This window comes from Thamnophis elegans, chromosome 16 (assembly GCF_009769535.1).
Source record: "Thamnophis elegans isolate rThaEle1 chromosome 16, rThaEle1.pri, whole genome shotgun sequence".
Classification (NCBI taxonomy): domain Eukaryota; kingdom Metazoa; phylum Chordata; class Lepidosauria; order Squamata; family Colubridae; genus Thamnophis; species Thamnophis elegans.
In genome coordinates this window covers 18,944,533-18,961,544 of record NC_045556.1, presented here as the reverse complement: position 1 = coordinate 18,961,544, position 17,012 = coordinate 18,944,533, and the positions used below count along the sequence as shown (strand labels likewise).

The following is a 17,012-nucleotide window of genomic DNA, read 5'->3' as shown; positions in this document are numbered from 1 at the left end:
TATTCCTGCCCCAGAGTGGATGTGGTTGACAACAATCCTGGGAAAACAATCTCCAAAACGTGAGAGGCCTCCTATGACAATGAAATCAGAATAGTCATAGAGACCTTTTGACACCCCCCCCTAATTAAGTACGCAGACTTCTTGGCCAATATTTCGGAAATTCTCCTTTTCTGGGGGAGGGGGACAGGGGATGAGTGGTGTAAGGAGATCCCCGAATGCCCCCTCCCCGATTTGCAGCCAGAACCCCCCCTGCCCATTACGGGGCTTGGACCCGCTAGGTAGCTAGTCTGTCTTTCAGCTACAGCTTCTCGCTCCCAAAGCGGAATCCCCCCCCCCGCATTCCGCCTCTCGGGATCCATTCGGCGGGGATCCCTCTCGCCCTTCGGCCCAACCAGGGCTGGCTTTCCATGGCGAAACCGGAGCCTTGCGCGCAAAACTACTTCCACGTTGGAGTTCCAGCCCGTCTAAAGATAGAAAGAGACGGCGGGGGCGGCTCCAGACAGAGGCAATAGAAGTTTTGCCCCGAGAGAGCCAGGGGACCTTAGCAAGAGCAACGGGCCAGTCCGGCTTTGGGCCGAAGTCGGAACTCTTTATTCTCCCCCTCTCCACCCCTCGTGGCTCGTCCCCCCCCCCCACTCGTCTTCACCCCACTTGTTCCGGATGGGTGTCCCACACTGGCTCCGGTCCCCCCTCCCTCTTCTGCCCTCTCATCCCCTTCTAGCTCGATTCCATCCCCTCCCCTCCGTCTTCTCCTCCTCCCCTTCCCCCTGGCTGCGGTTCTTCTCCCTCCACTTCTCCTCTCCTCCCCACACCTTGTGTCTGCCCCCTCCCCCCGACTTCTCTTCCCCATTCGCTCCGAATCTGTCCCACGCCCCGCTCCGGTCCTCCCACAGTCTTCCCCCCCCCTTTGGTTCGATTCCCCCCCACCCCGTCTTCTCCCCCTCCCTTTCCCCCTTGGCTTCGATTTTGCCCCCCCCCCGTCTTCTCCACCTCCTTCACCCCCTCCCCTTTGGCTCTGTCCCTCCCCCCCCCCACTTTCCTCTGGCCCACTTCCCTCCCCAGCCCGGAGGGGACCCATCTGTCCGTCTTCTCCGCGGCGAGAAGGCGGGCGGGGGGCGCGGCTGTGCCGAGCGAGCGAGCGAGCGGAGCAGGACTTGGCGCGCGCCCGCGCGGTGTGTGTGTCTGTGTAAGCAAGGGAGCGAGCGTGCGTGCGGGAGGAGAGGTGGGACGCTGGGTGGGTGTGCAACTGCCGGAGGAGTCCCTCTCGCATTCGCACAAGATGGCGATGGAGGGGCGACCGACCCCGTCTCCGGCTTTCGCCCACCTCTAAGAAAAAAGAAGACCCACCGCAGCCTCAGCCGAGCAGCCCCCTTCCCTCCTTCTCTGCCCGCAGGCTCCCATGGCGTTCCCGGGCTGGGCGCTGCTGCTGCTGACCTTGACCGCGGTGGAAGGTAAGCCCCAGCGAGGAGGGTCCATCTTCTCTCGGTCCCCAAGATCGCCCCTTCCCCGGGAAGGGCTCCCACTGAGGAAGGGGCGCTCGGCCTGGCGCGCGAGACTCCGACTCGGGCGCAAGGAGCCGGGGAAGCGCGCTGGGCGCCCGCCGGCTGCGCGCAAAGAAAAGGGGACGGAAGAACCCCTGGAGGAGGTGGTGGAAGGTAGCGCGGACCCCGGCCCAGAAAAGGTACCGGAGCCGCGGAGGCCAACCAACTCCCGCGGCCCCCGAAAGGAGGAAAGTGCCCACGGCCCGGTTGGCGGCGGCGGCGGCGGCCGCTAACCCTTGCGAGCCTCGCGGCTCTCCTCTCCAGCACGCCTCCTTCTCGGTGATGGCTGCAAACAGGTGTATGCGGGGAGTGAGGCGGCGGCAGCTCCTAGCGAGGACTGGACGCGGGCAGAGTCACCACGCGCGGAACAGAAGTGCCCGGGACCGCCAGGCAGCCAGCAGCTCCAGGTCTCGGTCCCGGTCCGTGCGCCAAGCAAGACGGGTCCTGCGGGGGGGGCGGGTGTTTCAATCGTTGAAGGCGTGCGGTGGCTATAAGTGGCCCCTCGTAGTTCCCGCGGGGGCAAACCGCGCGGAAAGCAGCGCTTAAGTGCAGTTGGAAGTGGGTTAGTTTCTTGTCTATGGAGCTTCTCCATCATCCAGGTCGTGGTTGTGCCGAAGGTGCCTTTTTTTTTCAAGAGCCAACTGAACTTTTGGGTTTTTATTTAGTTAGTTCGTTAGTTTGCCACTCATGTACAAGATAACAGGAATGAGAACAAACATGAATAAGAGCAGAGGAAATGAGTACAAATAAATGGGGACAGTAGGACACCGACGGTTGGTGCGTTTATGCTTGTCCCCTTTACGGAACTCTTAAGAATGGGGTGAGGTCAACAGTAGACAGTTTAAATGTCTTCAAGGATTTCCTTGAAGACGTTTCGCTTCTCATCCAAGAAGCTTCTTCAGCTCTGACTGAAGATAGATCTCCATCCCCACCATCCAGCCAGAGCTGAAGAAGCTTCTTGGATGAGAAGTGAAACCACCTTCAAAGCAAAAGGAAAAGAAAACCAGACAGTCCAGTTGCCTCTTGAAAAAATCACCTTTGGGTTAAGTTGCTTTGCCAGAAAGGGGATCCATAATCCATCCGGCAAGAGAATAATCCTGGGTGAGCAGCGGGGACCGGATGCCGTATAAGAAAAAAAAAATTGTAATTAGAAAGTGGCTTTGGAAAGAAAAAAAAAATCCCCAACGACAAGACAACAAACAAATAAGGAGGAATTCCTAACAATGACACAATTAAGCAGCGGAAGGCTGGTCTCCAGAAGTTGTGGGTTTCTCCATCACTGGAGGTTTTCAAGAAAAGACTGGACAGCCACCTGTCTGAAATGGTAAAGGGTCTCCTGCTTGAGCAGGGGGTTAGACTAGAAGATCTCCAAGGTCCCTTCAACTCTAATAGAAAAGGAATAGAATTCTTTATTGGCCAAGTGTGATTGGACACACAAGGAATTTGTCTTTGGTGCAGATGCTCTCAGTGTCCATACAAAGACAGATACATTCGTCAAGAATCATAAGGTACAACACTTAAGGATAGTCATAGGGTACAAATAAGCCAGTGTTCTCAACCTTGGCAACTTGAAGATGTCTGGACTTCAACTCCCAGAATTCCCCAGCCAGCATTCGCTGGCTGGGGAATTCTGGGAGTTGAAGTCCGGACATCTTCAAGTTGCCAAGGTTGAGAAACACTGAAATAAGCAATCAAGAAACAATTTCAATATAAATCGTAAGGATACAAGCAAACAAAGTTACAGTCCTGCAGTCCTAAGTGGGAGGAGATGGGTGATAGGAACGATGAGAAGACTAATAGTAATAGTAATGCAGCCTTAGTGAGTGGTTTGACATGAGGTGATGGAATAGTTGTTTAGCAGAGTGGTGGCGTTCGGGGAAAAATTGTCCTTGTGTCTAGTTGTTCTGGTGTGCAGTGTGCCCCTATAGCATCGTTTTGAGGGTAGGAGTTGAAACAATTTATGTCCAGATGCAAGGAGTCTAAATATTTTCACTTCTGACTTCACTTCTCTATTCTGATTAATTAATTAAAAAAACTTGCTTTGTTTAGAAGATGGCAAGGCCTCCACTTCAACTCCCCCCTTCCTCAGATTAATTTCCTGGATCAGCTTCTCTTCTCTGGTGAATGCAGTTGGAACAGCTGCTTTCCAGCAGCCTTCAAATGTGCCTTCCAGATGTTGTGGCTTTGACTCACATTATTCCTAGCAAGCAAGATCACCGTGGCAGCCGCAGTGATTAGATGGAACAGCTTCCATGGGGAAAGGCTGTATGCTTTTGGCTGTAAAAGGCTGGCTGCAAAACATGGTTCTTGAGAGGAGTTCCAAAGCCCCCTGAAGCAGATTCAGTGTCTCAGTTGTCTTTACAAATCTGTTGCCTTCTAGTTGTGAATGGACTAGTTCGTGTGTGGACTACACTTCCCATCACCTGCCTGGTGATGATAGGAGTTTTCATCTAAGCACATCTGGAAGACTCCGGGTTGGACAGAGAGAATAGAGTAGAATAGAGTAGAGTAGAATAGAATAGAATAGAGTAGAATAGAGTAGAATAGAGTAGAATAGAATAGTTTATTGGCCAAGTGTGATTGGACACACAAGGAATTTGTCTCTGGTGCACAAGGTCTCACATAAAAAGACAAGGATACATTCATCATGAATCATAAGGCACAACACTTATGATAGTCATAGGGTACACATAAGCAATCATATCATACTAAAATCATATAAATTGTAAGGATACAAGCAACAAAGTTACAGTCATACAGTCATAAGTGGGAGGAGGTGGGTGACGGGAACGATGAGAAGATTAATATAATGCAGACTTAATAAATAGTTTGAGAATGGTGTGGGAAGTATTTGTTTAGCAGAGTGATGGCGTTTGGGAAAAAACTGTCCTTGTTCCTAGTTATTCTGGTGTGCAGTGCCCTATAGAGTCATTTTGAGGGTAGGAGTTGAAACAATTTATGTCCAGGATGCGAGATGCGAGAGGTCTGTAGATATTTCACTGCCCTCCTTTTGACTCATGCAGAATAAAAGTCCCCAATGGAAGGCAGGTTGGTAGCAATTGTTTTTTCTGCAGTTCTAATTATCCCTTGAAATCTCTGTCTGTTTTGTTGGGTTGCAGAACCAAACCAGACAGTTATGGAGGTGCAGATGACAGAGTCTATAATTCCTCAGTAGAATTATTGCTCTGTAGAATTGTTAACCGAGTAATGTTAGTTTGATGGGTATATGAAGCAAGCCAAGAAGGCTATTTTCAAGTTCTTTGTTACAATATCATCTCTGGAGGTTATTGGATTTTTGTCACTCTTGAGGTCACAAAGGGGTGGACCTTGTATCAACAAAACTCATTCATAACTTTCAGAGCCCATATGGCACTCTCAGAAAGTTGTGTTGACAGATGATTTTCAGAACTTCTGAATGTGACCTTAGAGAGACTGGGTGATTGAAACATAAAGCATCGGCTTTTGGTGTGAGTTGGTGAAAGATACATTGTCTTGAAGGATCTCTCTGGCTTGCAGCTGCCTTCATATCTCATATTTAGAGGGCAAAGCTGCCTCTAATGTGTAGATTCTAACACAAAGGAACTCAAGAGAGAGCCTGAAGATGGACTGTATCATTGTAGCCCAGGGGACTCCAAAACTTGACAACTTCAACATTTGTGGACATCAACTCCCAGATGGGTTGACTTGTGGACTTCGACTCCCAGTTCTCACAGCTGGCTGCTGAATTCTGGAGCTGATGTCCACAAGTCTTACCATTGCCAGTTAGGAGACCCCAGACCTAGCCTGTTGCTTAACGGCCTACTGGCCATTGCTGGTATGATGGCCTCTGGCATGGACATGAAACCTCCAAGGCAGCTGGGTCTTCGGAATCTTCAGTATTCATGTTGATGGACCATCTGGTCTGGCCCGGGTTTGCATTTTCATGGATTTCTCTCAAACTATGAAACCAACATGTATGGTTGGGTTTATTCTGGATATAGGTTCTGTAATTAGATTTTTTTAAAGTGATTTATGGGTTTGGGAGACAAGGGTGGTTCAGTGGCTAAGACGCTGAGCTTGTCGATCAGAAAGGTCAGTGGTTCAAATCCCTAGCAATGTTTTGGGCCTAGAGCCCTCCTGAACCAACCTGGAAACCAAAACGGGGGGCAGAGGGGTGCACATGAGCCCCCCCCAAATGCAACATGAGCGGCCCCTGAGTATGGACATCCTGTGTATGCACTTGTGCATCCCTGCATGCGCCCCTCCCCCTGTCCATGCGCTGCAGAGACCCAAAGACTAACTGGCTGGTGGGAGGTATGCACCCATGTGCGGTGGAGCTGGGCTAGTGCACCTGCAGAGAAGGCTCGCCATCACAATGCTAGAGTCTCATGCTTGGGAAGGAAGAAGAAAGGAAGTTATAACAGTCCCTTCTTCTGTGATTCAGATTTCTGATTCCTTGAATAAGGAAGTTGAGGGAATAGATGGCTGGCTTGTCCGGGAATCTCTGTAGGGTCAGATCAGATATGGATAATATTTGAATGGGAGATTGCTAGAGAATGTCAGGGCTGTATGCGAGACTGGAAAAGTTGGAAGGGGAGAACATACAGATTTAGAAAACATGAAGCCAATTTTTTACAGATGGTCCTTGGCTTACCGGCCACAATTTAGGTGGATCAGAGTTTTGTCCCACTTTAACGACTGTTGCCACTTTTGTTAAGTGAACCACTGCAGTTGTTTGCTGTTGTTAAGTGAATCTGGTCTCCCATTAAACTTTGCTTGTCAGAAGGTCGCAAAAGCGGATCTCATGATCCCGGGACACTGAAACCGTCATAAATATGAACCAGTTGTAAACCACTTGAATGTAACTCATGTGACCATGGGGATGCCAAACGGTGAAAAATGGTGATAAGTTACGTTTTTCCCCAAAGTTTTGTAACTTTGAATGGTCACTAGTGAACTGTTGTAAGTGGAGGACGACCTGTACCATTTCCCCCCTTCCCATATAGCCTTGATTCTGAAGTGACTCAGAGAAGAGCTCAATTCGAGGTCTTTACTTTATCTTTTTTTAAGGCTAATTATCAGCCGGTGTCCAGTGTCCCACCATTGAACTAAGGTTTAGTGTGGTTATCGTTCACAGATGACGTGAGTGTAGTTCAATGGTGGGACACTGGACACCGGCTGATTTTTACTTTACTTTATTCTTTCATTAGATTTAAAGCAGCGCTTCCCAAACTTGGATAGTTACCCCAAATTGGTTAAAAGTGTTTTTTTCTTTGGGAATAACAGATAAATCCATTCCCCATCCCAAGGGTGACAAAGAGTGCAGAGAAGAGCAACAAAGATGATTAGGGTACTGGAGAATAAGCATATAAAGAATGGTTGCTGGGAACTGGGTATGTCTACTTTTGTAGAAAAGAAGGACTAGGGGAACATGATAGCAGTTTTCTAATACTCAGGGGCTGCCACAAAGAAGAGAGAGTCAAGCTATTCAGCCAAACATCTGAAAGCAGGACAAGAAGCAATGGATGGGAACAAATCAAGGAAAAAAGCAACTTAGAACTAAGGAGAAATTTCCTGACAGTGAGAACAATTAATCAGTGGAACAACTTGCCTCCAGAAGTTGTGAATGCCCCAACACTGGAAGTTTTTAAGAAGAGATTGGATAACCGTTTGTCTGAAGTGGGGTAGGGTATCCTGCCTAAGCAGGGGGTTGGACTAGAAGACCTTCAAGGTCACTTCCAACTCTATTATTCTATCTATTTCTATTCTATTCTACTACTGTACTCTACTCTACTCTATATTCTAATTCTAAATTCTATTCTATTTAAACGGACTCTAAAGATTGCCATGTATACTAAAATATATTGGAAACGTGATCCCCAAATAGGCCTACAAAGGTGAAAAAAGATGAAATACCAATGGCAATTTGTTGAAATGACAAGAAGGTCCTTCAGTGATAGGGGTTTTATGATAAGGGCATTCCTCAAGTTATGACTATTTATGCAATGACCAAAGTTACAGCGTTGCTGATGGAAGGGACTTACCACCCGTCCTTGAAGTTTGATAAGACTTTCTCAAAAGCAGGCTTGGGTAACCAAGGAAAACATTGGAGAAGCACAGATTGAAAGGCAGTCTGATTGCAAAGTGGAAGGTTTACACTTTAACAGAGTACAAATAATAAAGGACAGACAACACCACGTATGTCTAAGCAAAATATACTTACATATCTTGCAAAAACACACAAATCGGGCTTCCCCATTACTCTCCCCCAAGATGTGGGCAAACAGCCAGGTTTAAAAAAAAAAAACTTATGGTTCAACCATCAAGGTGAGAATCACATGGAAAAAGTTAATACATTTAACCTTATTAACTGTATCCAATCTGTTCAAAGAGAAAGAGTGCAGAGAAGAGCAACAAAGATGATTAGGGGACTGGAGGCTAAAATATATGAAGAACGATTGCTGGAACTGGGTATGTCTAGTTTAATATTTTTACTCCAGGGAGACGATCTGCTTCTCCTCCAAGAAGCTTCTTTGGCTCTGACTGAAGAAGTTTATATTCTTTTGCAGTTTAATTTTTAAGAAAGGTTCCACAGATCTCAGAGTTGCCATGGTCAGAAAACACTGGTTTTAACTTTAAGGAGGTGATAGGATATCACATATAAAGAACAGTTGCAGGAACTGGATGTGTCTAGTTTAATGAAAAGAAGGACTAGGGGAGACATGATAGCAGTCTTCCAATATTTGAGGGGCTGCCACAAAGAAGAGGGAGTCAAGCTATTCTCCAAAGCACCTGAGGGCAGGACAAGAAGCAATGGGTGAAAACTAATCAAGGAGAGAAGCAACCTGAAATTAAGGAGAAATTCCCTGACAGTTAGAACAATTAATCAGTGGAACAACTTGCCTCCAGAAGTTGTGGATGCTCCAACACTGGAAGTTTTTAAGAAGATGTTGGATAGCCATTTGTCTGAAGTGGTGTAGGGTTTCCTGCCTGAGCAGGGGGCTGGACTAGAAGTCCTCCAAGGTCCCTTCCAACTCCGTTATTCCAATCTAATCTATTTTACAAATGAATAAATAAAGATGAGCTCAGCTGGCAGTCTTAAGGATAAGATCTTGTGGACCTCGCGATGCCAACGTTATACAGTTAGTCCTTGACTTATAAGAGTTCTTTGGGGACCGTTCTAAGTTACAACAGCACTGAAAATAGTGACTTAGGACTGTTTTTCACAGTTATGACCATTGCAGCATCCTTGCGTTCCCGTGATCAGAATTCAGATGCTTGACAACGGAATCATATTCATGACGGCTGAAGTGTCCCGGGGTCAACGAAGAAGCCAGATTAGCTTAACAACTGGGTTAGCGACTTATCAAGTGCAGTGATTCACAACTGCAGTGAGGCAAGAAAGGGTCTAAAATGGAGCAACACTCACTTAACAGCTGTCTTGCTTAACAACATAAATGTTGGGTTCAATTGTCATCGTAACTCGAGGACTCCCCGTCGAGTGAGCAATGGGCTTCTTCAAGCATGCTATGCTTGCAATATCCCCATTTCAGCTGCCACTTAAAAGCATCTTAGCTGAGCTTAGCTTACCTTGAAAGTTAAGCAGAGTTGATCCTGGTTAGTTTTTTGGGGGGCGTGGGGGAACGACGAATGAATCCCACGCCAGAAAGCTAAACGTTGGGGAAAATTTCATGAAAGGAGGCCATGGCAAACCCCCAACCCTCTTTGTGCTAAGGAAATTGCATGGATATGTCCACAAGAGTCATGCTCTACTCCTGTGATGGCAAACCTATGGCACACGTGCCACAGATGGAACACACAACCCTCTCATGGGCACATCAGCCATCGCTCCAGCCCAGGTCTACCACACATATGTGCGTGCCTCTTGCCGGCGAGCTGGTCTTCAGGCCTCTGCTGCGCATGCGCAGCAAGGGGGCGGGGTGCATATGGGGGGGGGGCTCGCATTGCATTTTGGGGATTTGCACGCATGCACTCCCCGGCGCCCCATTTTGGTCTTGGAAGGTCTCCTGCACCAACCTGGAAATCAAAAATGGGTGAGGGGTGGGTGGGGCGCACACATGAATGGGGGGGCGCATGCAAGGGGGATGCTTGCATTGCATTTGGGGTTTCGTGCACGCATTGGGCTCTCGGCTCTAAAAAGGTTAGCCATCACGGATCTACTCAAAGGGAATTTTAGTTTTCTCTTTGCCTGAAAAAAACTGTTTCATTGCCTTATTGTCGTGGTCTTGAGAATGGATTTCTCTTGGGTTTTTCTCAAGGACTTTTGGCAAGTGTTTATTTATTTTCTTTAAAGTTGCTGTGTTAGGATATTTTGTTGCAAGGAATGCAAGGTTTTGATTTCACTGCCTTCTGTATATCTTTTTTTGGGTGGGTGGGGGCTGGAAAATGTTTTAAAAATATTTCAGAGGGACCACTAGCAAAGAGCTGATTTCCTGGCAATTAGAACACTTTTTTTTCAAGTTGAGATGCTGGAAAGGATGCAGAGAGGAGCAACAAAGATGATTAGGGGACTGGAGATTAAAACAATGATTGCAGCAATTGGATATGTCTAGTCTAGTGAAAAGAAAGACATGATAGCAGTGTTCCAAAATTTGAGGGGCTGTTACAAAGAAGATTGGCCGGGTGTGTGGGGGTCAACCTATTCTCCAAAGCACCTGAAGGAAGAACAAGAAGCAAAAGATGGAAATTAAGCAAGGAGAAAATCAACCTAGAGCTAACGAGAAACTAACCAGGGGAACAACTTGTCTCCAGAGGTTGTGGGTGCTGCAACACTGGATGTTTTTAAGAAGAGACTGGACAATCATTTGTTTCAAATAGTATAAGGTTTCCTGCTTGAGCAGGGGGTTAGACGAGAATCCTAAGTTACATTTACAGAGGAATACAATCAAGATCATGTGAGGTACTAATAAAGGTAAATGTTCCCCTTGCACATATGTCCTAGTCGTTCCTGACTTCAGGGGGCGGTGCTCATCTCCGTTTGAAAGCTAAAGAGCCAGCACTGTCCGAAGACGTCTCCGTGGTCATGTGGCCAGTATGACTAAACACCGAAGGTGCATGGAATGCTGTTACCTTCCCACCAAAAGTGGTTCCTATTTTTCCACTTGCATTTTTATGTGCTTTTGAACTGCTAGGTTGGCAGAAGCTGGGACAAGTCACGGGAGCTCACTCCGTTATGCAGCTCTAGGGATTCAAACTGCCGAACTGATGACCTTTCTCATGACAAGCTCAGTGTCTTAGCCACTGAGGTACTAATACCACTCTATAAATCCTCCTCCCTTCCTTCTCTCCTCTTCCTCTCCTCTACCTCCTCCTCTGTTTTTACTTCAGGTGTTAAGTGAGATACAAAATTCTAATTCTTGGTCTTCTGGTGGCCTCAATCATTGTTACTTGATGGTGTTGTACTGTGACTTTGATGTTGTCTCTCCATCTTCTTCTGGTCTGCCTCATGTTCTTTGACCCTCTCCTCTTTTTTATATCCCTGGCATGGTATGGAATCCCAAGACAAGTATAGAAATCTAATTGCAGGAAAGTGTTTGTCCACCTCATCCTATGTTTCTTCTCTTTGCTAGGTCAGAGATTAATTTAAGGGAAGCTTAAAATTCATGGTGAAAAAAAAAAAACCAAGCAGAGTGGGCCAATGTGGCTTGGAGTAGCAAGCCACCTTCCTGTAACCTTTTCGATAGTTGTGATCAGTTGCTTCTCCACCTTGGTTACTTCATACCTTCGATAGTTGTGATCAGTTGCTTCTCCACCTTGGTTACTTCCAGATGTGGGGACTTCAAGTCCCAAGTTTCTCAGTAATGCCTAGGTCGACCAGGGAATTGTGGGAAGTGGGCAGCAAGCTTGGGAAAGATTAGTTGGGAAAATATAATCTGTGAACTGATCTGGTAATATCTGAACGATATTACAACTGTACAGCCCCCCCCCCTGATCTTTCTGTAAATCAAAGTGGATCAAATAGAAAAATAGGTTTGCTGACCAAGTCAGTACCTGGGTGTCCCCAATTGTTTTTTCTCCTGCTATTTGGTTTGCAAGCTTTTTACAGTGGCCCACCTTAGCACAACTTTGTAAATTGTTAACTGCTTAGTACTTTGACCCACAAAGGTCAGCTTGGTTAGAGTCCCTTTCTATCAAAAAAACAAAAACAAAACCCACCTCCTCTTCTCATTTTCTCCATTGCATAAAGGCAGAGCTTTAATAATTAGAATTCGATTATTTTAAATTAGATTAGCAGATGATTTTCTACAAGACACTTAATACATTGTTGAAGTCCATCCCTCAACTCATGTTGCTGTTACTTCTGTTATTTTCATTATGTTTTTTGCATGGCTGGTTTATGTAGATTTGTGCAGAGAACTGTGATAAGAAGGGATGTGGCTGTTTGAATGCATGTTAGGAGCAAAGTTAGTTATAAAAAAATGATTTAAACAAAGTTGCCAAGCCTCATGACTGTGGCAAAGCAATCCGTCTGCTCTATATATTCTATCTGTAAGTACCATTCATTTCCTAAGGACTTCGCCATCAAGTAAAAATTCAGAAAATTGCAACAAGTTCTTCGTTAAAAATATGCCCCGCTTTCCACGGCCCTATGATTTATGTTGAGATATTAATCCACAGGAGACTCAACACCTGTTGCAACAAAAATAGAAGTATATACAGTGGCATAGTACTATTAGATCAAGAATGCAGCACTTCAGTTGACCACGAGGGGGCCACAGATACAGTTCTGTAACTCTTTCGTGCCATCTACTGCTCACCTGATTGTTTGCAGCACAGATTATTTGTAGCAAACAGGACCTTTGGGGGTGAATGTTTGTGTTTAAATAAGTGAAACTGTTGAGGTTTTCTCCAAAGTGCTGTGGTTAGCAGCATGAAAAAAAAAATCTCTTTTGGGAGGAGACCAGGCTAAAGCAAAATCAACGAAGACCATATTTTTCTGGTCCACACTTGACTTTGGCTTTATTGAATTGTGTCAAATGTGGCTTGCAATCCATGATGGATGACTTGTGTGTCCCACAAAGGCAGGCAATTACAATGAATTCAATAAAACCAGGCTTAAGCTACCCGGCCAATCACGTGATACATTAAAATCAGTCCTTATGTGCTAAAGCTTTCAAGTGAAGATGAAAAGCCAGTTGGGAGAAGCCATGAAATGTATTTTTTTAAAGGTTAAGTGAATCCCACCAGGAAGACAGAAGACTTAAAGGAGAGGCTTTGAAAAGGCTCGTCTTTCTTTCCCCGCTGTACATTTTACCAGCTTTTTGCTGTTTCTTTGTGTCTTTTAGCACATCAGGGGTAGGCTGCTGGGGGTTCGCAGGGGTTCAGGAGAAGCTCTAACTAAGATTCTGTGCAGTTTGGAGAATCCCCAAATCCCACTCCTGGCTGGCCTCGCCCACCCCTCCCCTCCCAGGAGTCCCCATGTGGCCCATTTAGGATGCAGATAAGTGTAGGGCATGCACAGAGGCTTGGGGAGGGCAAAAAACAGGCCTACTGGAAGTTCGGGAAGGCCAGAAATGGGCATCAGAGCCTACCCTGAGCCTGGGGAGGCCATTTTCGCCCTCCTGGAGGCTCGAAGAAAGCCTCTGGAGCCCATAGAGGGCAACCCCCCACCACCAGCAGCAGGGATGTGCAGTCACTAGAGGCAAGGGAGGCGGGGCCTCACCAGTCTCCTCAGAGAAAGGAAAGGATTTTAAATAATTTTCTTAAAATAATTAAAGCCAGGGTAGTTGCTACCAGATTTCAAATCACAGTGGCTTGGTGTCTGCTCTCAGTATTAACTAGGAGGAGGCCAGAGAACTAGGGGCCTCTTTTGCCTAAGGAATTTTTCGCCTTTTAAGAGTTAAGCAAGGGTTAACAAGCAAAGAATTCCTTATGCAAATGAGGCACGTATTCTCTCGCCTCCTGTAGAGGGCATTTTTAGAGGCTTTTTAGAGTTCTCTGGGAGCAACTAGCTCAGTCTGACAGAGCTCTGGCTTTTCAAGAGGGGAGGGCAGGGCAGGGAGAAGCAGAGTTGAAATTGTCTCTGAAACAGCTGGAAAAGGTGCATGTGGGGAGGGGGGAGGAATTCAAAAAGTTTGATCGAAAGGCAACAGGGGAAGGGGAGGTATGGCAAAGGAGCTGCTTTCAAGCCTTTGGAAAATATATCCAATCCAACTTCTGTGTTTGTGTTTGAGAGTGAGTGAATGAGAGAGGGATCGAAGTTCTCTGTGTGCGTGTGTCTGTTTGAGAGGGGGGAGGGAGGGAGAGAGGGAGGAAGGAGGGAGAGGGAGAAGAAAAAGAATGGGGAAACTTATTTTGCAAGGGGGGGAAATGCTCGCTTTAAATCGGAACTGAGCATGCCTGGCTGTGGAATTCTGGGAGTTGAAGTCCACAAGTCTAAAAAGTGCCTCACCAGGGCTAAAGCTGACCGCATGTCACTGCCCACCAGGGTACAGGAGGCCAACTAGACCATGCCCACCATGACTGTAAGGAGCCCCAGACCACTCCTGAGTGAAGGAGTGGAACATCTGCCAGTTTGAACTGAGGTAATGTAATGTGAGGCAACTAGCAGTTAGAACAGAGTTCTTTTCAGGTGGGGAGGGGGAGTAGATGGACCTTCTAAGTCTAGAGTGTTGTTTTCTCAAACTTTGAGAATTTTAAAGAGGTGTGTTGAAGTCCACCCATCTCAAAGTTGCCAAGTTTGAGAAACGCTGCTAGAATCTTGGATTTTTCTCTTTTTTAAAAATTTTTTGTAAACAAACAAAAACCAAACAAAACAAAAAAACATACAACCTTCAACTGTTTCATATAGTGTGTCGTTTGGTTACAAATTTTTGTGCATCCTTTCCATTATCACCACTTACAATTATATATCACATCACAAATTGTCCATTAGGTAAACATAAAATATTATCGCTGTATATCAATATTCCACTGTAATTGTTCTTCCTTCATTTTAAACAAAATATTCTAGGTATTGGATTCATATATAGCATCATTATACATCAATTGTTCAACTCCAATTGTTATTCCATCATTTTAAACAAAATATTTAGATATTAAAATCATACATACCACATCATTCCATTGCCTCATGTTAGTCTATTTAACAATACTAAACCTTTGTGGTATTACATATATCATTCTATTGTTCTTAAATGTATAAGAAGTTCTCCAACATTTTTCCTTACCATAATTTTTTATCTAACCTTTGATAAAATAAATCCCATACCTTGTAAAATTGTTCATCTTCTTGTTCTCTAATTTCAAATGTCAGTTTACTCATTTCATCACATTCCATTATTTTTCAAATAACTTCCTCCTGCGTTGGTATTTTCTCATTCTTCCAATTTTTTGCAAATACAATTCTAGCTGCTGTTAAAACATTTACAATGAGATATTTCAAATCTCTATTGTATATTTCTGGTATAATTCCCAATTTAAAAAAAATCTCTGGTTTAAAGTCTATGCATTTTTGTGTCATTTTCTCCAGCCACGTGTGGATTTTAGTCCAATATCTTTTAACTTCTGTGCAAGTCCACCACATATGGTAATAAGAACCAGGCGTCTGATGAAATTTCCAACACTTTTCGGATTTGTTCTTGAACATTCTTGCTATTCTCGTTGGGGGGGTAGATGTAGAATCTTGGATTCTTAAAGGAGCTACACAAAGTTACTGACGCTCATTCCAAGTCTAAACCTAAAATTTACCTTTTTAACTTGCTTAGTGCAAGTTCTCCATCTAGCTCGGTGCCTCTTTACAATGAAGAAATAATTGCATAAATGCAAACGTAGGATTTTGCCAAGGGGTGTGAACATGTGGGCTGCTAGTTCTCTAAAGAGGCTCTCTAAAAGGGGGCAGATCTCCTGCCTTTTATGCTTAATTATTCCAATTAAATTGTTTTTGGCTAACACAATTTCTCTCAGCGGTCTGCTTTTGTAGATTTCCTTTCTTGATTTGAGGGATGCTTTTTTTAGGGTGGAATTTTGAGCATCTGTTTCTTTCTTTCTTTACCCCCCACAAAAAGAATTAAAAGCCAGCAGCAACTGTCTAGACCTCCTGCCTCTGTTGGAGAAGGGGATGTTATAATATTTCTCATTATCAGCTCTTCATACAATATGCCTTTAGTGGGGGGGGGGGGTGGCGGCACAGGAAATTCTATTCCAAACACTCTGGATTTAAGATAAAAAAATTTGAACATTTTTGAAAAAAAGTTTGGAGTGATGTGAGAAGAGGATAGTGGGAATCCCTGTGGCTTGGAGCAGATGGTGGATTAAGGAGGAGGAGGAGGGAGAGGAGGAGGAGGAGGAGGAGGATGATTTATTTGTACACGGACTCCCAAGAATGTTTTTTTAAAAAAATGATAGGCCCACCAAGTTACAAAAAAAAAACTGGAAGAGAAGGGGGGGAAACTGAATGAAAATGAATGAAAAATTGCTGGTGACCTTTTACTGCACCACCATAGAGAGTATTTTAACTTACTGCACCTATGCATGGTTTGCTAATATGGTTTGCAGATAGGACAGCACTCCAGAGGGCCAACGTCATTGCCCAGAGGATCATTGGTTGCCCTCTTCCCACTTTGGAAGAGCTTTATTATCTCCCTCTGCCTTAAGAAATTTCAAAATATTCTTAAAGATCCATCTCATCCTGGGCACCCCTTTTTTTGAACTATTACCATCTGGCAGACGGTACAGGACAATAAAAACAAGGATAAATAGGCTGAAAAACAGCTTCTATCCTAGAGCCAATGGTGAGTTTCTAATTTTTTTACTACTGGTTCACTCGTGTGCAGGCAAGTGGGCGGAGTCTCCCACCGCTACTATCGGTTCACCTGATCCGGGCCGAACCGGGAGCAACCCACCTCTGCCCAGAGCAGTAACTGTATTGAATTCTACGATATAGTGCAACATTAATGCAATATCGGGTTTTCAATTTCTATTATATAGCATGTGAAGGATGTGCATTTGTGTCTTTATTTTTATAGTTATAATGGACAGTGAAGATGGCATTTAATTTTCTTGTATGATGTTCAATGATAACTAAACTAAACTAAACAAGGAAGATGCTTCAAACAACGTGTAACTCATGGTTGGAATTTGCAGCCAAGCACTTAGAGATAACTTTGCTTTTGAAAAGGAAGACAAACATGACTCCAAATAACTTCCAGTGTGACAGACGGACTAGGGAGGTAGTGCAGGGAGAATAACCGCATTAGCTATATTAAACCAGATTAAAATGTAAATTCAATTCAAATTTAGGATGTTGACTGGTCCCACCTGCAATTTGGAGAACAGAGACCAGCTTGGCTCTCGGAACCAGCTGTCCTGCTCAGCCTTCCAAAAGTTGTGCTCTTCCATTGTTTTTGAGAAATAAAAGCCATATTGCGGAATGAGAAATTAGTTCGTTTCAAGGGTTTAAATTCGATCCTCGTGGCCAAGAGGTCTGTATCTTAAAATAAGATACAGAATAGTTGTCAAATGGAAACAGGC

The 17,012-nt window shown here is 45.0% G+C and overlaps 1 protein-coding gene across 1 annotated transcript in view; it reads left to right on the top strand.

Annotated features, from left to right (window-relative positions):
* Nucleotides 1-1,070: 1,070 nt before the first annotated feature.
* Nucleotides 1,071-17,012, top strand: part of IGDCC4 (immunoglobulin superfamily DCC subclass member 4) — an 80,159-nt gene continuing 64,217 nt past the window's right edge. Inside the window, 1 exon segment of the mRNA XM_032233739.1 lies at nucleotides 1,071-1,451. Coding sequence (XP_032089630.1) covers nucleotides 1,400-1,451 — 52 coding nt within the window. The 5' untranslated portion in view covers nucleotides 1,071-1,399.